Source organism: Sebastes fasciatus, chromosome 3 (genome assembly GCF_043250625.1).
Source record: "Sebastes fasciatus isolate fSebFas1 chromosome 3, fSebFas1.pri, whole genome shotgun sequence".
Classification (NCBI taxonomy): domain Eukaryota; kingdom Metazoa; phylum Chordata; class Actinopteri; order Perciformes; family Sebastidae; genus Sebastes; species Sebastes fasciatus.
Genome location: NC_133797.1, coordinates 34906806 through 34934423, shown reverse-complemented (window position 1 = coordinate 34934423; position 27618 = coordinate 34906806). Strand labels below are relative to the sequence as shown.

The 27618-nt window shown below is 40.7% G+C and overlaps 1 protein-coding gene and 1 long non-coding RNA gene across 2 annotated transcripts in view; one reads left to right on the top strand and one right to left on the bottom strand.

Annotated features, from left to right (window-relative positions):
• The window catches only part of LOC141764895 (uncharacterized), a 39681-nt gene extending 15590 nt beyond the window's left edge, over positions 1 to 24091 (top strand). Inside the window, exons 3-5 of the long non-coding RNA XR_012593317.1 lie at positions 6533 to 6717; positions 9651 to 9836; positions 23957 to 24091. This is a non-coding gene — a long non-coding RNA (uncharacterized LOC141764895). The remainder of the gene's footprint in view (positions 1 to 6532; positions 6718 to 9650; positions 9837 to 23956) is intronic.
• cygb2 (cytoglobin 2) lies at positions 196 to 27010 on the bottom strand. The gene is made up of 3 exons (XM_074630572.1): positions 23963 to 27010; positions 9597 to 9828; positions 196 to 6702 (listed from the first exon to the last, which is right to left on the bottom strand). The coding sequence occupies exons 1-3, from the start codon at positions 24154 to 24156 to the stop codon at positions 6538 to 6540; spliced, it is 591 nt and encodes a 196-aa protein (XP_074486673.1). The 5' UTR covers positions 24157 to 27010; the 3' UTR covers positions 196 to 6537.
• Positions 27011 to 27618: the final 608 nt, after the last annotated feature.

Sequence of the window (27618 nt, the reverse complement as noted above, 5' to 3'; positions counted from 1 at the left end):
GGACTAGTAGCCTTTGAATAGACTTTATGTAATTCATCATTTCACCAGTGATATTTCTGATTAATTTTAGCCCAAATGTTGAGGTAAGGTCATCATGTGCTTGTTGGTTGTACGTAGTGAAAACATTACAATCTTCATCTGGATCATCTATCAATGTATCTGATGTATTCTTTAAAAAAAAAAAAACCTCAAAGACAAATTTACAAGTATATTTTATTGATGGTCATGAATCTTTTTCACCAGGTCTGCGAAGGTACAAGTCTGTGGTAGGCTGTGCAAACATGCTCAAAACACTACAAAGCCACTGCACTCGCTCCCACCAACAACGCAGTATACAAGGACATATTCATATACAGTATTCAAATACATAGAATCCTTCTCATAGATATATTTAGAAAAATATAAAGTCCTAACTTTTCAACTGATGGACAGAAACGTTTCACACCAAAAACACATAGTTCCACATTATGCTGTGATGCCCTTATTTTCTGAAAAGAGAATGAACGTGTGAAATGAATTAATGAGCAAAGTTTGTCGAATTTTCATCTTAAAATAATTGAAATTATATATCGGATTAAGTGCCGCTGTAGCACACTTGACATGCGAGGACATGCCCAACTCAGCAATTAAATGAAAGACCATGTGTGTGTGTGTGTGAAGTGATAAAGAAAGCGAGTGAGCGTTATTGGGATGTGTCTGCACATAACTGTACGTGTGTGTGTTTATGATGTGGGGGAACATGCTGCATATAGACAAAGAGGGACACAAAATCTGCAGCTAAACTGCAACAGTAAATCTCCATCATCTGTGTGTGTTTGCAGACGAGTTTCACACTACACAGTGTTTAATAAACAAGATGTCAGAGGGAACTCTGCTTAACAAAAATACCCCTGAACGTTGAGCTGCTCGAGGTCTGACCTCAGAGGGACGCTGACGTCAGAAGTCGGATAAAGACTAGGACTGGTGTGTATTTTGAAACGGATCATTTAGGACTGACAACAGCTTTACTGCTTCCAGAGGTATTTGAGCCAAAGTGGAAATAGTTTACTCTGAGGTTTGTTTGACCGCTGTGTGTATTTTTATACATTTATTGCCTTTCAACACTCCAGTTTAACTTGAAAAGGAAGTTGTTTAATGGGAGCTCTTAGTTAACTTGAATTAAGGAGAGCCTTGAGCTTTTGTGTGCAACAACTCTGGCAAGTTGGGCTTAACTTGCATTTTTCATTTGCACGACAGAAACTAATCAGATTGAGTTCTTGATAACGATACTTCAGTCAAATTCTACTTGGCTTCTTTTTAAAAAAAAAAGAAAACCTTGGGGAGGCCATGATTTTTTCCAGCTTCCAAAGGGAAGCATGATAGTTAAAGTTTTGAAACCACTTGTCTAAGTCAAAGCATAATGTGTAATTAATACCACCAGGAAGTCACTGAAAACGTTAAATGTGTTTGAATTAGGGCTTTCAAAGTTAACGCGATAATCACACGTTAACGCCACTAATTTCTTTTAACGCATTAACGCAACTGATCTTTCGGAGGTTGTAGCGGGCTTTAAAACTAGAGTGAAGATAGTGGTATCATATGAAACAAGTAAACCTAAGGAATCCATTGATACCAACCATGTCATACTACCTTGTTGGAAGGAGGTTTAATAACGCTCCAAACTTTCGCTAAATTTTGAGGATGAAAAACTGGCATAGCCATTTTCAAAGGGGTCCCTTGACCTCTGACCTCAAGATATGTGATTGAAAATGGGTTCTATGGGCTTTATGATAATCACATGCAGTTTGGGGCAAGTCATAGTCAAGTCAGCACACTGACACACAGACAGCTGTTGTTGTCTGTGGGGCTGCAGTTTGCCATGTTATGAGCATATTTGTTATGCTAAATGCAGTACCTGTGAGGGTTTCTGGACAATATTTGTCATTGTTATGTGTTGTTAATTGATTTCCAGTAATAAATATATACATACATTTGCCTAAAGCAAGAATATTTGCCCACTTCCATGTTGATAAGAGTATTAAATACTTGACTAATCTCCCTTTAAGGTACATTTTGAACAGAAAAAAAGGTGTGATTAATCGCGATTAAATATTTTAATAGATTGACAGCCCTAGTTTGAAGTGAATGAAAGACATTTGTGTAGAGCATTGTTGTGAATGGCTGACATGGTGTGGTGGGTCTAAGACCATCTGTCCAGTCATAATTGTTTTTGTTCTCGGCGACGCGGCCCTAACGGAGGCAATGGGAAGTTACAGTAGATGAATGGCCAAATGAGGAGGAGAGGAGACTCATTACTTCCTCATTAATGCCAGAAGCCGATGCCAGGGGGGGTCAGATGGGAGATACAGGACGTCACTGGAGCAGATGCAAACTGAAGATTGGATCAAATATCCATCCTAAACAGATTTGCCGTGTATGTTTGGGAATTGACCAGAGAGAGACTCGCAGATGGGGACAGCTAGCAGGAGCGCCGGTGACAAGACGATGAGGTTAAGTAAGGTAAAGGAAGTTAGTTTGACAGTATGCAGCATGTTTGAGGAGGGGTGGATAACTCAATATGATTTATGCATATGAGTTTAGAGCATAGACTGTATATTAAAGTGGACGACATGACAGCTACCCAAAAGTGAAGCCAAAACATCTGGATCGCCCCCCTGGTGGCTGGCTGCAGTATAGGTCATAAAGCCCACCTCCTCCATGTTAGCAAATGGGACATGAGCCAACCTTTATAATCAAAGTACAGGTCAACTTAATGTTTCCCAAAGATGGTTTCTGTTATTTTAGGTAGTTCTTCTCACGCTGATGTATGTTTAAGTGTTGCTCCAAATGACGTCAATATCTTAAGATGGCAGCTCCCGTATCCGGGGTATTTTGGCCAAAGAGTATAGAAGCAAAGAGACGAAACTCCGGTGTTTTTTGTCAACAGCCGCTGCCACCATTTTGGACTGAAAATGCTTATTATATTTATTATAATTTATTGTTCAACACATGCCATTTCGGTATAATATGACAATAGAATAGAAATCATTTTGTTTTACTTTTGTACGGCATTTTTTAGGCGGACGTTTTACTGGCATCCGGTAGTCGCTTTCAGTCCAAAATGGCGGAAGCGTAGCTTTGCTGCTGGGCGCTGATGTTTCAATGGAACAAACAATTCACTTTAACTTCTTAGCAGCTGTGAGTCTCAAGCTCAAGAGACAAGCTGCGGCCGTGCTTGGCTCACGTTTGATTCGGGTGGGTGACCTCTATACCGCGGCTCCTCCGCCCGATCACTACTGCGCAGACTCCAGCTCCAATGACGTAAAAATCTCAAGACGGCAGCTCCCGTATCTGGGATATTTTGGTTTCACTTCTGCACATTGGGAGGAAGTGGAGACGCGTAGTCCATCTTTTTATACGGTCTACGGTTTAGAGAGAAACTGTGAGGCTACCACCATCCCCCTTTGTCAAATATGAAGAAAGCATCCATTATGTAAGAGCAAAGGCAGTACAGTTCCCATGATGCATTTCATCTATTTGTATGTATTTGGATATCATTTCTTGTGTTGGATCTAAGGGAACAGACAGATGGCACTCCTACAGCTGACATATTTTCCGTAGACCTCCGTAGTGACTTTCTAAAGCCCTTAATGGAGCCTTTAATGCCTCACGTCTCTCTGATGGGGTTTTGAAGAGGTAAACCAACCGACAGTCCTGTAAATATTAGCACAGGGGACGTCTTATATATAGCATGCCTGTGTGCGACTGTGTACATGTGCGGTTGCTGATTGTTTCCACCTGCCGATATTTTCCATCTCACTTTCACAATGTTTGCGTGTCAAGTGTTTGCGTAACGATAGTGAGAGGCAAGAAGAAAACTTAAAGCGTCGTTGCTAGTCCGAGACTTTGAGCAAAAGAAAAAAACAGCCCTCTTTAACACGTCAACAGGCCGACGTGTCAATGAGTTGTAAACAAAGGCAAAAGAGTATGCACACTTGCCCACTGTACACTTATACAAACAACACCTCGGTAAAGTTAAACAAGACATTAAGAGCACGCAATGCATCAATAGAGAGAGAAAAGGGGCACAGGTCCCCTAAACATGAGGATATACTGTAGTAGGACACACAAAGAGAATCTATTAACAGTCAGCAGCTCCATGGTCCCATCGCCGGGGCTTCAACAGCTAACTGCCCGCCCCCCCCTCTCAGAGCTTAAAACTCACTTCTTGTCTAAACATTTCTTAATCTCTTTTTCAAAATATCATGAAGTGTATTCGTATGTGTGCGGCTTAGCCGGAAGATGCTTCTCTCACCGCAGGTTTCCACAGAAATGAACTCCGTAAAGTAATAATCCGCAACATTTTCGGTATAAATAAATGTCTGTTTCTGCCATCCCCCTAGCTGACCGACCACTAAAAACCCGACCCTGAACAGCAATTGTCCAACAGAACGTTAGCTTATCTGTAACTACACTATGAGCTTTGGATTTCTCCACATGCTAAAGCAGTGTGCATGAAGCTGTAGTGAGAGCAATATACAGTCTGGAGTCTGGAGGAGGATGTTTTTTGTTTTTTTTTCAATCAAAAACACAACACCAAAGGTTTAATGAGTGCAGTACATTAATAGTGTTTGTCTGCTCTAACCATAGACTGTATATAAAGATGGACGACATGACAGCTCCCCAAAAGCGAAGCTAAAATATCTTGATCGCCCCCCTGGTGGCTGGCTGCAGTATAGGTCATAAACCCCGTCCCCTCCATGTTAGCTGATGGGACATGGGCCAAATTAAATAATCAAAGTACACATCAACTAAATCACGCTGATGTATTTTCAAGTGTTACTCCAAATGACCTCAAAATCTCAAGATGACAGCTCCAGCATCCGGGATATTTTGGCCAAAGAGTATAGAAGCAAAGAGACGAAACTCTGTTTCTTTTTTTTGACAACAGCCGCTGCCGCCGTCTTGGACTGAAATCGCTTATCATATTTGTAATAATTTATTTTTCAACACACATTTCGGTTGAATAGGACAATAGAATACAAATAATTTTGTTTTACTTTTGTGCGGCACTTTTTAGGCTGACGTTTTACTGGCATCCGGTAGTCGCTTTCAGTCCAAAATGGCGGAACTGTAGCTTTGCTGCTGGCGGCTGATGTTTCAATGGAACAAACAATTCACTTTAACTTCTTTTTTATATACGTTCTTTGTTTTGGCTTCACTTCTGTCCAGTTGGAGGAAGAGGAGACGCGTCGTCCATCTATATATACAGTCTATGGCTCTAACCTAAGCTGCAAATGTGAGCATGTTTGGCTAATTAGCTTATTACATAGAACCTACCCAGCACCTTTTCCATTTCCCTTATAATACTGTACTAAAATACAGTATTTTTTCCTCACATTTTTCTTTATCATATTGTAGCTATACCATTATGCTAGAACTAATATATATCTAGCTGTGCCGCAGTATAAGAACAATACTGCTCCTTTGTTTTCATGTATTCTACATGTTTCATGGTGAAGATGCTACTTAGGACATTTTTCACAACTTTAGCCTTTTAGCATAATATGATGTAACTGTAATGTAGCGTTCAAGTACATATTTAAGATCCTTTTACAAGGTTTTTGTTAAAACAAATTGGTTGGAAACAGCGTTATTAAATAACTTACTTAGCTAACATTAATTGGCTAACGTTAGCTAGTGATAGTTGATAAAATGCTGCTAGCAACAGTTGTTATTACGGGTGGCAAAATCGACAGTGTTCAGCTAACAATGAGAAACCTAACTCTGTCTGAAATCAAGGAGTTTCAAAAAATTACCAAGAATTGTGAGTGGTAAATCTGACACCATTATGATTGTGAAGCTGCCCACACATGATCAACGGTAAAATCGCTTTACGGGGGCTGTGCCAATGTTTTCCGATGGGGAGAACGATGCCGCCCGACTAGGCGGAAGAGGTACCCTTGGCGTGGTGCACCGCTCAAAATTTTCCACTGAGCGCTGTGCTCAAAGTTCAAATTATTCCAACTTGGACCTCGGCTTCCTTGTGCACTTTTCAACGACATATTATATGATGTATACGGTGAGCAAAGAGCAAATTTCTCATCGTGTGAAGGCATCTTAAACTTTAGATGTGACTAGATTGGAAAGCTTTGCAGGCCTAGCAACAGTAACTAAGGGGGGCAGAGTTTAGCGAAGGATCAATTAATGATGTGTTGTATGCTTTTTGCAGCAACAGTAGTTTGTTTGGAATAAACAGTAGAAGAACTGGATAGATAGCATTAGCAGTGATAGCTTCCGTGGCTAAAAACACAGACCAAAGTGCCACTTACACTGGCTAAAACTTCATAAGAAGAAAAGGAAAATGTTGTCTGGCTACATTGTTTGGTGTCCAAGTGATCTCTGGGAAGTGTGATGTAGAAACACCACAGCAATGAAGGCTTAGCACCCAAAATGCCACCAAAATAAAGTACAGAGTTGCACGGATTACCACGTTAATCTCATCCATGTCTGTGAAACCATCCTCACAGAACTGCTCGCCATCTTCTTCCAGACTCTTCACACCGCCGAGCTGGAGACCTTGAGCCAGCCCACCTCTGTGTAGGCCCCCGTCACATGCCAGTACACCGCCCCCATCAGTTTGGTCCACACCATCTGCACCTCTGCCGTGAAGAACTCTGGGAAATCTTCAGCCAACACCTCCAGTATCACGCCGCTCAGGATCTGGGAGGAAGGAGGGTGAGAAAAGAAACTTTATTAACATGGGAGGAAAAAGAAAAAAGAGATATGTCAAGGTAATGGCAGGTGGAAGGAAGAGGGAGTAATGTAAAGTGAGAGCGGAGCGGTGGAAATAAAGAATCCAATTCACTCTTACAGAAAAGTGGGCGAGGCAGGTGAGAATTGAAAATGATAACAGTAAAGCATGAAAGCAGTGGGCGGACAGGCGATACAAAGGGAATGGAAATGACAAAGGACAACACAGGTGGGGAGTGAAAAGGTAGAAAAGGAAAGCAAAAATAAAGATGGAAATGTGACAGATGAGCAGTGGCGTCGGGGACAGAAAATAGGGACACGGAGAACCGTGAGAAAAGGAGTTCTCAACACAAGGTTAATTTACTTGGTGTGTCCGAATCTTTCAGCCATGTCGTGGTCAGTGGTCATGGCAACTGAGCAACTCCATGTACCAAGGAAGGCCATGAGATGTGGCTGAAAGCTGCAGAAACGGCGGTGCCAGCAGGTTGGACACTGTATTGAGAATTTTTTTGACTAACTAGTATTTCCAAGGAATGAATCTTAAAGCTCAATAAAGTGTATGTTCAGAAGCTGAATACACACTTAGTCACATAATGACTAGGGATGTAGCTATATTCATTATTTTCATTATTTACTAACCAGCTAATTAATTTTTATTAATTGTTCGGCCTATGAAACAGAAAAGATGTTCAAGTCAGAATGATATAAAAGAACTTCAACCAGCAAAAAATTTCATCACCACCATGATCACCACATACATCTTAAATAATGACCTAAGAGGTTCACCCTTGTACATATGAGGTTAAGAGTAAAGGGAATACACAGCGGGACTAATCAATTTAATGATTTATTCACAAAGTGATCAATTAAATCTTAAAACGCATTCTAAAGGCAATCGGAAGCCGGCGGAGGGATGCTTAAATGGCGGTAATGTGTCCTCTTCACAGCTGCATTTATGAGCCAACTGCAGACGACATTCAAAAGACTTGAAGAGAGGAAGCATATGCTTCCCCCTCTCCAATCAGATGAAGAGGGAATCATATTTAATAATCATAGAGTTTCACACTGAAAGTTATGCAACCATATGGTCCAAATAAAAAAAACAGATTTAAAACATGTTTTAATGATGCTTATTCTGTTGTCTTTTCCTGCCTTCACAGGTAATCAGCACCGTCAGCTCTGGTACTAAAATGACTTCAACATTTATACATGGATTGAATTGCTTTTTTGATGAGTAATATGTCATGTCTTAAATTCATGATCATTGCACATTATAGTTAAGAACTTGTGAACTACTTTCTCATTCCCTTTTTTCACTAAAATTAGCACATATATGAGGAGAAAATCCGCCAATAATAGGCGGTAGACTCCTTTTCCATACAGGTGCCTTTCTGGTTGTTTTTTTTTCTGGTGTCTCATATTCGATGTCACAAACGCGCCAGAAAACCGGGTTAGTAAACATTTTAAAGTGTTACAGTGGTTTCTCCTTTTTTATACCTCTCCAAAGAACGTCTATTGCCAAGAAGTGAAAGTCAATTGTTGCAACATCAGCGCCCAGCAGCAAAGCTACATTTCCACCATTTTGGACTGAAAGCGACTACTGGACGCCAGTAAAACGTCCGCCTAAAAAGTGCCACAGAAAAGTTAAAAAAAATGATTTATATTCTATTGTCATATTCTGCCGAAATGGCCTGTGTTGAACAAGAAAATATTATAAATATAATAAGCGTTTTCCGTCCAAAATGGCAGCAGCGGCTGTTGTCAATAAAACACCGGAGTTTCATTTCTTTGCTTCTATACTCTTTGGTATCTCTGAAACCAGAGTTGGTGATTGTTGGAGCAGTGGAAAGACAAAAAAAATGCAAATAACCATAATAATCAGATGACAATAACAAAGTAAAAGGACATTACAAATATTTTGCCCCTAAAATCTATGAATAATCGTGATCTCAATATTGATCAAAATAATCGTGATTATCATTTTGGCCATAATCGTGCAGCCTTAAGTTGTATTTATATTTCTGACATTTCATTTAGATACTTGAAGAGTAACTTAAATTAAAATCTTGTGTTTGCTGACCTCAAGTGGTTTAACTTCTCATTTTGCTGCAGTGATGTAGAAGTGTACTCAGGTGAGTCAGTACACTGTGACATCACTGTTGCAGTGGTTACAGCTGTAACAGACAAACACGGCTTTTCACCCTGGTATTACTGTAAGTTAAAGTAGGGGAGATGAATTCCTGAATCGTTTCTTGAATAACCTGAGGTGCAATTTATAGACTTTGTATAAAACAAGATGGCTTCATAACAATTTTATGTATTTTTGCACACAGGTGCAAACCGAAGATAGCTGCATTTATAGACATTAAAAAACAGATAAGAGTAAAACAGGAATGTGACTTTTTGGCCCGAGTAAATTTAAACAGGCAGAAGAAGCCCCAGTGGTATTAGATTGGTAATGAGAACATTTCTTCGTGGTGCTAATGGGAGGCTTTGATAATTTAAGGGACTGCTGAAGCAAGAAAATACTTCCGCTGTGCCACTTAACCAGACAATTATCTTTCAGGACACAGTCTATTTTGTTTCATGGGCACAGCAATCAAGTGGCCAAAACTGGAGAGCAACATGTCTTCTAGCGGGGAAACAACACAGGTGTGGCATTGTACCTTGCAGTATGGGATTGTTGAAGGCAATTCTAGGTAATATAGAAAATCCCCGATCAAAGTAAAGCAAAATGTGGCAGGCTGACGGACAGTGATGCACCAAAGAGGTCAAGTTATACACTTCATCGTAAGGTAACATCACAGATTAATAATGTACAACGGTCTAATAGTATCAGACGGCGGATTATTCCTTAAAGTTACCTTGAAGTACATGGGTTCCACCTTGTGTTTGATAGCATGGGCCTTTCCCACCAGGGCCAGCACTGACGACACCTTCTCTGGGTCATGGAGGTTCTCCACCACAGTGTTGAGGGCATTCATCACCCTGCGGGCATGGTGCCGAAGTTGGCTGCTTCGCTCCATCTCCTCTGGGTCCTCCATGTCCTGGAACTGGCTGAAGTACTGTTTGGCCGATGGGAAGTTGATAAAGAACCTAAGGAGGCGAGTACATTTCAGATTACTTTAGACACAAAAAAAAACAATGAAAGGAAAGTAGCTTTTTTTTCTCCATCATTTTGGTCCAGACTGAAATATTTAAACAAATATTGGATGTATTAGATGGAAATTTGTACATCTGACATTCCTCTTCCCCAGAGGAGACTTTGGTGATTCCTTGGCTTTTCCTCTAGCGCCACCATGAGGTTGACATTTGTTTTTTGAGAGACGAATGTCCCTCTCTCATTAACTTTGGTAAAGCCATTCCTGTTGCCGTCAGGATGAATTTTAAGAACTTAACTGATCTCCTGACCTTTCACCTGGCGCCATCATCATTGCGAGCATGTTAGCATGCTGATGTTGGCATTGTATCCGATTCAACTGTTATCAGGCCATTAAATAAACGCTATCAGTCGCTATAAGCACCATAGATTTTTTGGGTCAGTAGGGGCCTACTACGCCTACTACATTGTAAAAGTTAAACTTAAAAGCAACACGTTCTAACATGTTGTAAAACTGAATGAAACGTCATCTTTTAAACACAAGCAAAAAGGCTTCTTTAGGTTTGAGCAACAAAGCTACAACTTCTTTAGGTTTAGGCAAAAAAAAAACACTTAGTGTGTTTTGGTTAAAATAACTATCAACACAAAGACGACACATTGTTGGTTTCACACAGGATGTGAACTCCGGCCTCATAACCATAATTACTACAGTCGCTAGAAGTTGCTGTCTTTTCCATTTATTCCTTCTTTCTGTGATCTACCATGTAAATAGACGATAAAATCTACTAGTGACTACTATTGACCCACATCAATGGGGCTTATAGCAACTGATAACGCCCATTTAATAGCCTGACAACAGTCTAATCAGCTGAGCATTTAGCTAAAAGCATCACTGTGCCTAAATACAGCCTCACAGAGCTGGTAGCATGACTACCAGCTCTGTGGCCATTTTTCCATGTCCTAATATACACCTCACATTTTATCCTGTGTTTTTACATCAAATCCTCATGTAAAAACCTCGGACTCTTTACTGGTAATTATGTTGTAGAAACAGAAATTCCTCATAATTATAACAACCAATAATTCCCCCTTGCCATCATGCTAAACCGGCCATGTTAAAAGCAACACAAGTGGCAACGTGGGAATTCTCCTCGCCTGCTCTAATAATCGAGGTGATGGAGGTGTCGGACAAGAGATGCTTGTTAGCATCCAGTTCTAGTCGGTCACCTTCCACATCTGCTATATTTGAACAGGCCACCCCATGTTATAACTCTCTCAGTCATTTGTTATAGAATGAAAAAACATAATTATTATGGAAGCAAGACATGATATTTGATGTTTTCTGTAAACACCACCATCGAGGTAGCAGGAGAGGCTGTTGAGGAAGAGCAACCAGCAACAATAGAAGTGAGAACAGTTAATGTTTTTTTTGGATAAAACACAGTATGACTTGTCTTCCCTTAACGTTTGGATTCATTAATCAACACTGTCTGCTCACAAATCGATACATACTCTAATTTTAGATCAAAAGGTTAACAGTTTCACTCTTATATGGACTCATATTGATTCAAGTCACAGATGACTACAAATTCAAGGTATGAATCAATTGGACCAACAGTCCGGGTTACGAGATGATGATGGTACATAATGATGCAAAATGGCTTGCCACACAGGCATCGCTTCAGTGGCTGCATCTATCGTCTAATATTCCAGAAAATGATGGGTAAAAGGAAAAACATCAGAAATGAGAGAAATCACTGGTTTGAAATATTGAATGCATGACTAGGTTCACTTAAATAAACACAAACACATATTTTAGGGCGCATGGGTCACCTGCAGCATCATCCTTTAATGTTAATGTCTCGTGGAAAAAGCTCCAATGCCCCCTTTGGAGATGACATTTTCTGCAAACATTGTGCCACGTTACGTTGTCGCGGTATGTGACGGGTTGGGATGAAAATGTGTTCATGTGAATACAGTATATCCCAACAACAATTGTATGGATTGCCATGACATTTGGTACAAATCTCCATGGTGCCCAGAGGATGAAAACTAGTGACTTTGATGTTCCTCTGACTTTTTCCTGTAGCGCAACCAGCAGGTAAAAATTGTCACTTATCCTGTCAAATATCTCAGCATCTACTAGATGGATTGGCACAACATTTTAAACAGAGATTAGCCATGTTTCCATTCATATATTTTTACACACATTTTGAAGTATCACGTTAGAAAAGCTGTAAGGAAACGCCAAAATTCGATAAAACTTCCACAATTGGCCCTTCGCTAAGCCCCGGTAAGCATACAGAGGGATCTACAATATGCATTTGGAGGATATTTCAGAATGTCAAACTGATTCAGCAGGGAAAACCGGTTCAAAAGATTAGAATAGAATAGAAATGTAATGTTTTTGAAAAGTATATCTCCTTCCAACCTATCCGGGTGTAACACACATCCTCGAGGCACAGCGTTTAACCATGACTAGCTCGAAATCCACAAAACCAGCCTGAAAATTAAGAAAATCTGAAACTAATTCATGAGAATCTATGGAGCAGAGCTGTATAGTCGTCGGATCTGGTCAGAGCTGGCCGATGCAACATTATGATTGGCCAGTCTGCGTTCGAGGGGCCTTAGCGAAGGGTCAATTGTGCATTTTACGCCCGTTTTAAATGTTTCTGCAAACTTTTAACTTACATGACATGAATCATGACCAATAGTAGCTGACATGAAAGAACAATTAAAACTTGCCCAATTGAAACAAATTCCTAAAGACCTCTCTCCATTTGTCTCTCATACATGATGGCCAAGGCGACTTGTTCTGTTTCCGGTTCGCAACCTCTACTTCTTCTACTCTGTTTACTAGCGGATTACAGCTATGCAGTCGATAGCGGCAACTTCTGATGAAACTATGCTGTAGCCGAGTTTATTCGCTCCACACCAGTTGAACAAAATGTGCCTAATTCACATTTATTTTATTGCGACATTTAAAAAGTTTGCTTAAAATTTGCTTTACAGTTGAATGGAAACACTGCTATTGATGTTCCTAAGAAGATGAATCCTAATAACAGTAGTGGTCCTCTGACTTTTCCTCTAGCTCCGCCGTGAGGTTGACATTTGTAGTTTTGAGTGAAATGTTTCGACAGCTATTGGATGGATTGCCATAAAAGTTTGTATGGGCTTTCATGTTCCCCTCAGGATAAATTGTCACTACATTTTTCTGACCTTTCATCTAGTGTCACCATCAGGTTAAAGCTTTATTTGCCCAGCACTTTGGTTTAATGGCCAAATACCTGCAAAACGTATGACATTCCCATCAGCATCAGCTGTATTTAGTATGTCTGTGTTTAGTGATAATTATCACTAAACTTAGCTGTGTACTTTTAGCTCTAATCACGCTGTGCCTAACTGCCGACATGTACAGTCTCACAGAGCTGCGAGCATGGCTGTAGACTTCTTGTTTTGTTTCTCAAAGGGTCTGGTTCATTGAGCAAGGAATCTGAACTGCAGCTATAATATGTTAGCGATGGTTGGATGCTGATACCTGAACTAAGGCCACCAAACAAAACACTCCTCCTTCTGATGATGCCACCAATATACCATAATTCAAATAATAGTTCAGGTTTCTTATTTGCTTCATGGTTTTGTTTGCTTTTCTCTTTGCAGTGAAGAGAGGCTGAGAAAAAATGAGAGGAGGAATTAGAAATGAGTAGAACGAAAATGCTCCTGCTGCGTATAATTCTCTGGTTTTGTATTGTATTTTTGAAGGAATTTCGCACACAATCTAACAAGAAAGACAAGATCTGCAAGCCTGAATACAGATCGGAGACAGAGCGAAGCATTAAGACCGCAAGCACATTACATGAACAAGAAAGACATCTTCGCTCGACATTGTTGTTGCTATTCATTCTTGAATTGTTGCTGGCAATAAACCAAACAAGACAGCTATGACATCTATTTGGCTTAACTGCGACAAATCCCATCAAAGGCCCATAATAAAGCCAGTGGAAATCTATGATAATGAGAACCATGCATGCATCACAACACTTGACCGAAGCATGTGGGGACTCATGCTTGAAAAATAAGAATTTACCCAAGAAACAAATGGCCCGAGGCTGAAAAGTCACCCTCTTTCCAATTTCATAACACTCATTATCAAAACATGACCTTCAGTCAGCCTGCAAACGATATCCCCGAGGCCTTTAAATGCACGATGACATAATCCCTAATCAATCTCCTGTGATTTCCTTCATTAGTAAGTAGGTTTTTGACTAAAGTGCGAACACACACACATTTTCTTTATGTCTATAAAGTGTGTAATCCACCTCTGCAGCTTCAGTGTGACAGGAAGTGCCTGGCAGAATCCTTTACAGTGCAGTTGCGCTGATGAGGCCCTGATAGTGAAGATTGAGTGTAATTGGATGCAGGTGTGCTCAAGAGTGGTGTATAATTTTCGAGCATGTCTGGTGCTGTTTATGCCAGTGGATCAACCTGAAAGACAACTACTGAAGGCACAGTATTAAGCAGATTAAAAAGCTCTATCATATTTTTTTTCCCCTTCCACAATGTCCTACTCATGTATAAGCATTGGTTGATGGTTGTTTGCCTTCTTGCATGAATTTGCCAAATCAAGCTTTAAACAGTCATCACTGTTGAGAGCAGCAGACGTATATTTGATCTGTTTAGATAAAACCATGTGTTACTGCACCCTTTACCTTAATCTGACAGCGTTTAATTCAGACTAATATCATGTCGGTAGTCATGGAACTGGTCCAACCTGAGTATTGCAGGGTTGAAAAAGTTGAACCAGGCTAAAGTTTTGCTGCAACCCATTGTCATCTAGCAAGGCGCTGCGTTGTCCAATAACATACATGCAAGCACACATTCCTGGTAGAGTAGTTTGTAATGTGAACGACGTATCTCTGGGGACCATGAATATCTGCACCAAATTTCATGGTAATCCATCCAATACTGTAATTGTCGAGACATTTCCGTCTGGACCAAAGCGGTGAACTAACCGACCAACAGACTGACGTTGCCATCCATAGAGCCACGCTACTATAGTGTGAAATTTGAAATTCAGAGCCAATGTATTGCCTCCATACAGCTCTCAACATGGCGACGGCTGAGCTGGCAGCTCGCAGCTAATGTTGCTAACAGTGCAAACAATGGCAAGAGCGCTGAGGGAGCTAACAATCTTGGGGGGGAACTGGAGGATGGGCGACTCTGGCCCAAGCAGGAAAAGTTAACAGAGTTTGGTTTGTCCGTTCGGGGCTACTGTAGAAACATGGTGATGCAACATAATGGACTCCGTGAAGACCCGCTCCCTATGTAGATATAAACGACTCATTCTAAGGTAACGAAAACACAACAATTCTTATTTTCAGGTGATTATACACTAAAGAAAACATACTTATTAATATTATATTCCAATTCTGCTAATAGATCCCCCTAAATGTTACACACTGGTCCTTTAAAAGTGAATTCTAGTATAGTTTGGTTATGAGAAAGTAAGTAAAAATCAAGTAAAGGAGTATAGCTTGTCGTGACATTTTCTCACAAACCTGGGAAAAGGTTTCAGCTGTTGTCTAACAGAGAGAATAACTAGTCCTTACCAACCTTTACCACAGAGCTTTTCAAAACGCATGAAACACTTGTGATGTGGGAGAAAATGACACTCATCTCTGATGTGTCTGGATTGTTTTTGAGAGGTCTGCCCAGCGTGTACGGCAAGAGTTATTTTAGGTGCAGATGTAGTAAATTCCATTCTTAAACCTCCCTGGTAGATGTAAGAGGAGAGATAAACAAAGAAGATGTAAATTGTCTTGTAGGATTCTTGTTACGAAGATTTGTTTTGATTCAGGGGTTTGACAGTTTTCATCACAGCCGCCTGTGAGCTCACAGCAGCGCAGTAAGAGGGAGGAAAGAGCCAAAGCAATAAAAACGTTTCCACGAGCTTAGCTAGAGGCGTACGGTAGAAATATTTGACAGATAAAGTATTGTCAGTTGAGTATGTGAGCAATTTGACAGATCTTTCAGTTTCCAGTGACGACAATACAGAGTATAAATGTCAACACACATTTACAGACAGACAGACAAACGCTGATAGAAACACAGATGGATATACATGTAAACACACACACACACACACACACTTCTGCTCTGACCCACTTTAAATCTTGTCAGTGCTCCAGCTGACTAGAATTGCGAGTACAGTTACTTCCCAGTTGGAGTTTGGCCCTCGGCAGCCCTGCTACACTACATCCACATCCCCCAGATCCTATGTCATGCTAAGGACCTACAAAGGCTCGGCTTGCCTGTAGCACTCCTAGCTTGGCTCTACCAGCTGTCACGATACGTACACGCTCTTTTCCTCGGTAATAACACAGACTGTCTAGTACTGTAGCTCTTGTTCTGCTCAGACAAAGTTAACTGCAGCGCTTTGAGAAAAACGGAGAGCTGCTCTGATGTTTTCTTTGAAGAAAAGAAGAGTTCTTCTTTTGGTGCCTGCCTTCTTATGTTAGAACGATAAATGTTTAATCCCCTGTAGCCAATGCATGGTTTTACAGCACATTAAATGAATATATGCAACAGGCTTTTTTTTTATCCAAATGTCCCTATCATCCTTTAAAGTGGATCCCTTGACTCAATTTTAATGGTTTACCAATATTATAGGAAATATGTCCTCTTAAAAGAAGCCAATTTGAAGGATTACACTGACTCATTTGGGGTTTGGTTCCCGCAAGCTTGTGTTGTACCTGATGATTTACATCCAGTGCCACCATTCAGTGCCAAGACAGTGTAGTGTACCTTTTATGTAGTGAGGAGGAAAGAGAAGGCGTGGGGGTTGCAGTGATGGGTTTATGGACGGGTGTGTAGAACAGCAGATTTTCATGCAGGAGACCTAAACTTCTGATTTAGACCAATTTAAAAAATAAGATAAAATAAATGATGATGATGAATGAAGATAAATCGGCTCATATTGGCTTATTACAGATATATCTATATCTGTGTATATGTCAGCCTGTAAGTGACAAGAAATTGCAGTAGAGAAATGCCAAACTAGGTTTGAGCCCATTTTGAAACAGCGTCACAGTTTGTCCAGCAGAGAGCACTGACAAGTTGATTTTACAGGTCTGCAAATTTCATGGTAATTAGGTGATAATTAGCAGGAAATCTATTTGAAATTTCTTTGGAATTACTGCCAAATTACCCCAATATTTACCTCAAAGTTTATCGAAAATTACTTTATTATAAAAAAAATTTAATAATGATATGCTTAAATAGTATATAAAGGTTAAAATAAGGCCCTTATGTTTGAGAAGCTGCTGCTCTTCATCGGAGGTGGAAAACCAAAACGAATAGAAGACACTTCTGATCAGACACAAATCTCACCATTGTGTGACTTATTGTCTACACAAATGTAACCTGGTAGCTGATGTCATGATTCAGGGAGTTTTTAAAGAAATTTCAAAGAAGTTATTTGCTAATTATTATCTATTTACCAGCAGACATGAAAATAAAGAATATCAATTAACTTTGTTTTCTTTTCCTGGAAATGTATTAAAGAAATTACCAACTATTGGGAAATAGTGGAATATAATTATGAAATAATGTTTATAATAAAGTAATTCTCCATAAATTTTGAGTTAAATTTTGGGGTAACTTGGCAGTAATTCCAAAGGAATTTCAAATAGGTTACTTGCTAATTATCACCTAATTACCATGACATTTGTGGACCTGTAAAATTAAGTGCTACCTAAAACATCAGCATACAGTATGCATGCAGCTATCAGACACAGTAATAGTTTTGATGTGAATGCACTCTTCACATGCTGAGTACCAATGTGCCGAACATCCTGCACTGGCAGGATTGGTGGTGTGCAATGATGGGAAAAATATGGGGGACCACTACAGTGACTACCTGATCCTTAATGAGTTTCAGAACTGTAAAACTACACATGTCTCTAGAGGCACAGTGAGAAACATTTTGTCCCTGTGTGAGAGGAATACTTTGGAGAGCTCTGAGCAAATTCTTGCACCTGTCTCTGCATTTAAATTAAGTCATCAAAGCCAAATCAGCACCATTAGCGGGGCTTGTTAATCACACTTTGATTAGACTGGAAGGGTTTTTCTAATTCTTTGGAGTACCATGAACAACCTTGAGCCTCACTTCAAGGACGTCTTTTTCACAAGGCAAACTCTCAGCTCCATACTGCCGGCTTAATTATTGACGAATAAATATAACCCATATAGTCCTGAATTTAGTAGATCTACTACAGTATTAAAGCTTCATTAGGCAACAATTGTTTGGCATCATTGGGCAAAAATTCCATAATAACCTTTCTTCATATTGTAATTCAAGTGTTCTGAGAGAAAACTAGACTTCTGCACCTCCTCATGGCTCTGTTTTCAGGCTTTAGAAAATCTAAAACTTTGACCAATCACAGGTCATTTCACAGAGAGTGAGCGTTCCTATTGAGCGTTCCTATTGGCTGTGCTCCAGCTGGTGGGCGGTGCTTGGTATTTCCTCAAGAGATCTCAAAAGTCTGTCACTGACTGACCGACTGAATGATGAAGTTACACGATTGGTCGGCCAAGTGTTGGAGTTTCCTTATTGGTTGTTGCTCTTTCAAAATGAAAAGATGGGAAAAGTCTATTATGCAAATGATCCTGTCCAGCTTGACGTGTCCGGCTCACGAAACTTGGACCAAGCTGTCAAACAAGGCGATTTAGTTCTAAAATGAAACAAGATTCAGCAGTGGCATCGCCTATTTCTCACTTAAAATGTTTTCAGGAGTAGATTTTGGTGGATTGTTAAGACAGAATAACAGAAACGGTCAGTTGAGTTGAGCAACGCATCCCCTAGTGTCCTTGTCGGACTTGGTGGACATGCACCGCTGGATTTAACATTATAGACATGACCTCTGACTATTTGTGTAACAACTTAGCCACAAATACATACACGGTCTAGCCATATACTCGGTTTTGACCGAGTCTTGTTTAGATAAGTCCTGGTAGCATCGCAAACTAGAGCTGTATAACACAGGAATATCAGAAACACACAAAATTAATTTCATCTCAATTTTTTGCAGTTAAATTTGAGGTACAAGTTCAATTTGGTTGAACTCTGGGCCTTTAAACCTGACGGAAAACCAGAGCAGTGTGCGTCGGTATGGTATGTGCAGCCGCTCTCTCTACTGCGAATAATAGCCTTGCGTGTATTTATGTGTGCTCCAATGTTCTGTTTTAAATACAGCATGAAATACCTCAAATGAATTAACTGCAATTGTCTCAAAATTCAGTTTCATTGTGACACTTAATTATCTTCTGCTTGGTGAAAATGTGCTTGAATCCGTCCATCAGCACTGTCACTACAACAATGCTGTTGGAGTCAAAGTATGTAGGGTTTGATTGTCTTCACAAAGCTGCCATATGCACAGTTCTGCTGACGCCTGGGGGTTCTCTCACTCTTGATGCAATTGCATTTGTACGCATTGGTTAGATCAACTGAGGCTATTGTCTCTGTCTATTCTCTGCATGAATCCAGGCACATGGATTGAAATGAAAATGCAAATCTGTGAACACATGTTGTGCCCTGAGAATAAGATCTCAACCGTACAAGACTTTGACCAGCCTCAGGTTATGTTAGGTAACTGACGAACTGCCAGCCTACTGTTGATAATCACACTCTTTGTGCATCACACACACATAGAACAATGAAAATGTAAAGTGTTGAAACAATCTGTCGCCTCAATTAGTAGGTCGACAGAAAAGCACTACTTCTGGTTTGACAAAAGCAATCTGAAAGCGTCGCCTTGGACTCTGACGATGATTGTTTGAGTATTTGGACGTAAATTCAAAATACAACACACAAAGTTGGCAATGAGGAATTTCTTAAAGGAATATTACCACTTTGGAAAATACTCTTACTCGCTTTCTTGCCGAGAGTTAGATGAGAAGATTGATACCACCCTCATGTCTGTGAATATGAAGCTACAGCCGGTTAGCTTAGCTTAGCATAAAGAGTGGAAACAAGGGGGAAATAACTAGCCTGGCTCCGTCCAAAGGTAACAAAATCCACCTACCAGCCCCTCTAAAGCTACCTTAACTTCCTGGAGTCCTTGTCGTTACCGTGAAGTTGCTAGACAACCAGAGAGAGTCCAGGAAGTTACTGCTACAAGCCAAGAAATAGCCCTCACATTGTGTTTTACACATCAGTTTTTTATGCCTCCGCACCAGCGACAGTCGTGGCGGGATGCATTACATTTTCGGGTTGTCCTATTCTGGGGAACACGATATCTCAGGAACGCCTTCAGTGTATTTCTTTAAATGTGGCACAAACATTCCTTTCACAACTTTTCTTTCTTATAAAACTCTGGGCAAAAGCGTAAACTGTATATAAGAAGTGGACGTAGTCACCGTCGTTTGGAAGCCTCGAATTCGACATTTTTTTGCCACCACCATCTTGGTTCTTTTTTTGCAGCCAGAAGTGACACGAGAGGGTGGAGCTAAATACAACCCAACGCTGAATAACACATGTCAGGCGACCAAAAAGGTTATAATTAACTTTCATGAAGTGAAAACACATTGTGAAAGAGTTAAAGTTGTAAAACGAAAACACAGACAACTCTCAGACCGGACAACGCCGTGGTAGCGACCTGTCAATCACAAGGTAGCCACGCCCTGAAGCATCCCCTGTTTTATGGTCTATTTGACTCTAAATGGGACCATCATTTACTAAATGAACATCATTCTGTATTGAAGAAGTCTTGAAACTAGTGATTGAGACCATAAACTCATGTTTATAATGTTTACTGAGGTAATAAATCAAGTGAGAAGTAGGCTCATTTTCTCAAAGACTTCTATACAATCAGACTTCTTTTTGCAACCAGAGGAGTCGCCCCCTGCTGGCTATTAGAAAGAATGCAAGTTTAAGGCACTTCAGCATTGGCTTCACTTTACAGACCCAGAGGTTGCCCACTGGGAAAAAGTTGACAAAGTTAATGATTAATGATTAATTAAATTCTTGAAAATGCACGCCAAAGCTGTTCTTGGTATTTGTGAATGATGCTAAACATGATTAAATCCATAAAGAAAATAATCATTAGTTGCAGCTCTAGTTGTTGCTCTACACATCATGTGTTTTCTGTTGCTCCTTGGCTACGAGAAGCTCCAAGTTGTCAACATGTATCTACACCAGTCAGCAGAATAAATTCCTGGATGTGTAACGTGCTTGGCAGCTTTGACATAATTGATTTTGATGGTGATCACAATCAACTGAGATTTGACAGGAAGAATAATGTCATCATTTCACCAAGGGAGGAGAAAATATGGCAAAATAGGGAAAGAAAGATGTCAGAGTGACAGAGGAGAAGACAGATAGTGTGACATGGAGGGAGACATTTAAGTGCCAAAGCGTGTTGCTGTCATCCACAGATAAGAGCACAGGACACACACACACACACACACACACACATTTATATATGTACAAAAGATGCTCTCTGCCTCTTCCACTCTCTCCCTCAGGGATTCTCGTCACCCCAAACCAAAAATCAGTTTGTCTCACTCACATCAGTCTCCTTGGCTACGACTCGCTGTCCATTTTAACACAAGCCCTTAAGGGCTTTCTTAATGAAACGCTGAGATAGTTTAGCTGGGGACATTCAAGCCAATCATGTCTTTCTGCTTTGATATATATATATACGTATATCTATAAATATATGAAACATGATACGAAGCAGGAAAAATGCAGTCAAGCCTTGTTGCATCCAGTTGGTCACTTTGCAGTGAAGCTTCACAGAGAATTACCGCCTGTTGAAGGTTAGACTCTCGGAAGAAAATGTTTGATTTTATGTTTATGGATGTTTTGACAACTTAAGAAGACAGTAGCGATGGTTGAGATATAAGAGATATTAGACATAAGATGAAAATGTAGGAATAAACTGTCTTCTTTGAAAAACGTAGCTCCCTTAGAGTGCAATTTATTGGCACATCTTCATAAGTGATGTTTCGAGCACAAGCTCTCTAGCACGGTTAGCACAATAATCCCTATATCACTTCACGTTATGCCTATACAAATCATTGAAAAAGGCCATAATGACATGTAAAACTGTCTTCTATACATGAAATTTGAAAGACGTTGGGTGTCTTGTGATACTGTTGTGTGAGGCGAAGTGGACTATATGAAGTATTTCGTCAGCATCTTACCGAGAGACGAATGCAATGTTCCCTCTTTCCCTACACTTGTCACAGCTTGGTTATTGGTGAGAGGTTGAGGGAATGAGTGCAGAGATGGTGTGTGTTTGTGTGTGTGTGTGTGTGTGTGTTCAGCCTCCATTATCACTGGGTTTCCTACATAATGTGTCAGTATCTGTTGCTGACACGTCTTAATGCTTAGACATGAATAACTGAACACGAGAACGAGAAAGACCATGAACGTCTCTCTCTCTTTGTGTTGTGTGTGTATGCGTGTATGCGTGTGTGTGTGTGTGTGTGTGTGTGTGTGTGTGTGTGTGCCTCTATATGCTTTATAATATGTTTCTTGTCATTAAACAGAAAAATCTCTAAACGTGGTAACAGAAAAGGATTTTCGCCTCAACACATGATGTAAATGGTAACTTCATATAGATCAAAGAGGTATCAAATTATTTTGCAGCCTAAACTTTGAGGAGCAACAATAACTTGACAGTGTGGTAGCGACCTGTCAATCACAAGGAAGCCACACCCTAAAGCATCCCCTGATTTATGGTCTATTTGACTCTAAATGGGATTGATATGGGAAACATCTTGTAGTGTACTGTTTAGCTGTAAAATGAGAACGTTTGTGACCCGGCAGCCACGTTGAGATCAGTTGAGGAAATACCAAGCACCGCCCACCAGCCGGAGCAAACTTTCTCATTTTACAGCTAAACAGTACACTACAAGATGTTCCTAAAAACATTTGAGGAGAGAAATAGGCATTACAGTAACAGAATATTGATTCATATTAGATCAGAGCTGCCTAATTTGACCGTTTGATTGGAGTTCATTAGCGATTGACAGCTACCTCCATTGAATGAACAGCCAATAGGAACTCTCTCTCTCTCTGAAATGACCTGTGATTGGCCAAAGTCTCCCGTCATGGGCTAGATTTTTTAAAGACTGAAAACAGAGCCAGCATGAAGAGGTGCAGAAGTCTAGTTTTCTCTCAGTACACTTTAATTACAATATGCTGAAAGGTTATTATGGAATTTCTGCCCAGTGATGCCAAAAATATTCTGCCTACTGCAGGTTTAAGTATTTAAAAAGGCAGTATTTGTAATTATACACTAGATATGTTTATGGTATATGATTAAATGTCTCCCCTGAAGTTGAAAAACAATTAAATATATTCATAAGGTTATCAAAATGTATACATGTTGATGTTGGGTGAAAGACAATCTATAGAAGGAAGTTAAAAAATGTAATAAATTTCAATTTAGTCAAGAGATTTTTTCTTAAGTTTCTATCAATATAATCCTATGCTCCTACTACTACCACTAATAGACTTTTGATGCACTATTCAGTTGTGCCTCTCTGTATTCCTCGAATACTCACCAGCAACAAAAAAGGGAGGTTGTTGAGAAAGACCTTATACAAGGTAATTCTCATTTACATCAGCAGAGATGTGGATCCCTTATCATAACCAATCAAGTGAGCCTTTAATGGAGCTCCAGTTTTTATAATTACATTTCAGGAGACTTTTGTGTGACTTTTGTGTGACTTTTGTTCTCACTTGGTTATAGTGACACCTCTGCTGTTATTGAAAGGACCTCTCTCTTCCTCTGCCTTCATCTGGCCTCCCTCATTGTGTGTTTGATGCAAATACAAAGTATAATTTAAAAAAAAAAAGGAAAACATTAGGAGATCCTATTAATTTACTTTGCAACCACTATTTGTTAAGGATGCACTGGATGGTGAATTGATCACAGAGAATTGAAGGCTTCAAGATTCACTGTGAGATTAAAGCATCTACATCCAAACAGAGCAACAGATCTGCAGAAGAGCTGCATCTTAAACTGTAAGGAATGTATTCACTGTTGGAAAGTTTACACAAACAGAGAGACAAATCTTTCACAGTGACAAGAAAATCCTTTCTCTTCTTGACAGACTCACCTTATGAGCACAGAGACCCCCACGTCCTCGCAGTTCTTGTAGACGTGCCCCCACGTGTCCTGGATGACCTCCCTCTCGGCGTCGGACAGCGGCTCGGCGCGCTCCGGACGATCCTCGCAGTCCACCTCTCCTCTCCTCACTCCCAGCAGCTGCGGAGGTGGCGAGGGCGGCGGCGGAGACTCCCTGCGAGACATCCTCCTGCGGCGCAGCAGCCCGGAGGCTCCCAGCAGCGCCCGGGGGAGATAGGGAGCGAGGGAGGGGGGGAGGGAGATGGAGAGCTGAGACCCCACGGCGGGAGCTGGGAGAGGATATTTGGGATGAGAAGAGGAGCGGAGAGGAGGAAGAAGAGGAGGAGGAGGAGGAGGAGGGGGAGAAGGAGAAGAGAGGTGGCAGGCGGCGCTCACAGCCGAGAAAAGAAAAGGGAAAATGAATCCCCCCACTGCCACCCACCAAGCTCTCTCACTCCAAACTCTCCCTCGCTTGTCCTCCCTCCAACTGAAAACTTATTTCCCTCACTGGTTTGCTCTCTCTCTCTCTCTCTCTCTCTCTCTCTCTCTCTCTCTCTCTCTCTCTCCTCTTTTCTTTTCTCCTCTCTCTCTCCACTTCTCCTCTCCCCACCTCCCTCTCTCCCCCAGTGAGGGAGATGCTTGTCAGTGATGCTGCTGTTGTTCTCCCGTCACTTCTACTCTCCCTCCCTCTGATCCTCTCGCTCTGCTGGAGGAGATGAGGCGTTTGGAGGCTGTGGTGTGTGTTGTGAGGACCTGATGGAATGAGAGCGGGGTGGGGAGGAAAACAGAGAGAGAGAGAGAGAGAGAGAGAGAGAGAGGGGTGGAGAAATCTAGAGATAAAGAGGGAGAGAGAGAGAGTATCAAGGGTTTCTGACAACACCACCCAACATACACAACTACACACATTGTCTCTTTGCACATTCAGTGAGTAAGAATGTATTTTCTCGGTCTGTATTAGAGACATATGTAGACATCAAAATAGATGTCATTATTGTTAATATAGAGATACATTCCCTCTGCATGTGTCCAAAATGTTTGAATCATCAATAGCCGGCTGTAGCTCGTAGAGTTGAACGGGTTCAATCCTCGTTTCCTACTGTCTGCATGTCAGAAGTGTCCTTGAGCGAGACACGTTGCTCCCTGGGCGTTTTACAGCAGCCCACTGCTCCTAAAAAATGCTCAAGGTGTCCGACGCGACTCGTCGCCTCTGGCAACTCCCGAGAAACTTTTAAACTAAGCGTTGTCGATTCAAAATTAAAGACAGATTCAGGAACTGCATGTTGCTGAATGTTTTCAGAAACACATTTCGGTGAACTATTTTCATGAAATAAGAGAAGAAAGTTTCCAAACGAGCCGCCTTGTTGTTTCCGGTTTGAAAGCTGCGAGCAGCAGCCCACAAGTGAAAGAGCCCCTGTGGACACGTACCATCAGGATGGGTTAAATGCAGAGGTCAAATTTCATGTATGTACCTGTGTGTACATGACAAATCTAATAAAGTTTAAAGTATTTATTATAGAGCAGCAAACAACTATTGTCTATGTAAAGATATAGAGGAGTAAGGTCTACCTGAGCAGAGAATGGAGTCATTCCCCCCCACTGTGTCTCCTTGCTTTGTTGACATTGCCAGGCAGCCACGCGTGCCTTTTAGTGCATGTTCGTGCATGTTAGCGTGCCCCTCTGGCTAGCTCACGGGCGCCGCTCTGCACTTTGCTCAAATGGCTGTTACAGTTGATAACGCTGTCCCGACCGATGCCGCTGCTGCAGAAGCGTAGCACCCACCCTCTGGTTCCCCCTGAGGTTAACACTTATAGCTCTGTCAGCAGTGATGTTTTCACTGTTAGCAACGTTAGCTGTGAGCCACCCGCTCAGCTGTCACCATGTTGAGAGCAGTGGGAGGCAATAGAAATGCTCCCAATCTAGCATTAAGCACCTTTAAAGAATTTGACATAAAATTTGCCTTTACGCAGACGATAGCCTACTGTTTTTTTGTGTTGCTGATTCTGTCCAATTAGTCACCAAGAAATTACAACTCCCATTAAAGCTACTCTAATTAATATTTTTTAATAATGGATTAAATGTCTATGACCCCATGCACACTTAGTCACTTCATGCATCTTGGCCCGATCGAATAGCTATCCGAGCTCAAAAAAGCGTAAATGCATCCAAGAAGCATTCAAGACATATTGAAATCTGAAACCCGTCCAGAGGTTGCTAACGTTTGTCTGCCATTTGGTGCTCAATGGGTTAGGTGGGTTTAAGTGAGAGTGAATCAAAACAGTAAAGTTGTGTTCCAGAAAATAAAAACAATGAGCTGAAAAATTTTATTATGCTCTGTAAAGCTGAGGAGAACTGCAGTCGGGCAATTATTCGCTGTTGGTTTGTCACTACAAATGACCCTTTACACATTACACAGTCATTTGATCCATTGTTATGAAAATATTGATTATAGCCACTTTAGCTTTATTAGGTGATGTCAATGTGTGCTTTGCTGCCCCAAAGTGGCCAAAAAAATCAATTAATGCAGGTTTAATGCACTGCAAGATGCCCTTATTAACCTTGAATTAGTACCTAATGTTAAAATACAACAAATTTCATTGAATTCTCCAGATCCAGAGATATAGATGACAATGCTTTTCTCCACAATCGAAAGAGTCACAGAATCAAAATATCTTGGCATCTGGCTTGATAAGAAATTTAAATTTAAATATCACGTAGAAAACCTTGTTGGTAAACTGTGACAGATGCTTGGCCTGTTGTAGAGAAACAGGAGCAGCTTCCCTCTGACTTTTAAAAATAAGATTGTTGCACCAGTTTTCCTCTCAGTTATGGATTATGTCAGATATCGACATGCTGCTGGCTCCCCTCTGAGGAACCTAGATTACATTTATCACTCTGCCCTCAGGTTCATTACTGGTGATAATAACACTCACCACTGCTTTTTATATGATAAAGCTGGTTGCCCCCCCGTATGAGAGATGTAATAACCACTGGTACTGATACACACGGTTGGAAAACTGCCATCTCATCTTTGTGCTCTGGCACTCCATATTTAACACGCTCCAGCGGCTGGTTTAATGCTCCAGGAGCCCTGAACCAGAACTGGAGACCAGACTGCCTCTGCTGTTCATGCAGCACTCTCATGTAATAAAATACAAATCAAACTCTCTGTAGCTTCAAGAACACATTCGATCTGTACCTACCAGTGATTGGTTTCACCGAGCCTGTATCTTGTTTATCGACAGTTTTCTGTTTCACTGATTGAATTTTTGGGTTGATGCCATTTGTTACAAAGATTTGGGTCTAAATTTAACCATTTTTTGCCAATCAAGAATAAATAAAAAATGATCAATAATCCCTCCAAAATACCCCATTAAGACACCAAGACCTTGAGGAACACCACAGAAAAAGCCATGCTGTGATTTGGTATCAAAAACTTTTGACATTTTGAGATTTCTACAAGAATTTCATTTTTCGGCGGTTGAATAGCGAGCACTTCTGCTCTGTTAACTGCTCAGAAATCCAATATACGTAGGAAACCCATCCATCCTCTGAATGCCCAAGGTCAGTAGTTTGTGGCTGTTAAGTTTCATGAGGCTGTGATTATCCTAGAGGTCACAACATCACATTCGCATTTTATAAAGTGAAGTT

What these genes read in the sequence shown, in the direction of transcription:
- cygb2 (XM_074630572.1), bottom strand. Translation starts at nt 24,156, where the DNA reads ATGTCTCGCAGGGAGTCTCCGCCGCCGCCCTCGCCACCTCCGCAGCTG. An exon ending in GGGGTCTCTGTGCTCATAAG is followed by an intron (nt 9,829 to 23,962) that starts GTGAGTCTGTCA and finishes TCGCCTCCTTAG; the next exon opens with GTTCTTTATCAACTTCCCAT. An exon ending in TGGAACCCATGTACTTCAAG is followed by an intron (nt 6,703 to 9,596) that starts GTAACTTTAAGG and finishes CCTTCCTCCCAG; the next exon opens with ATCCTGAGCGGCGTGATACT.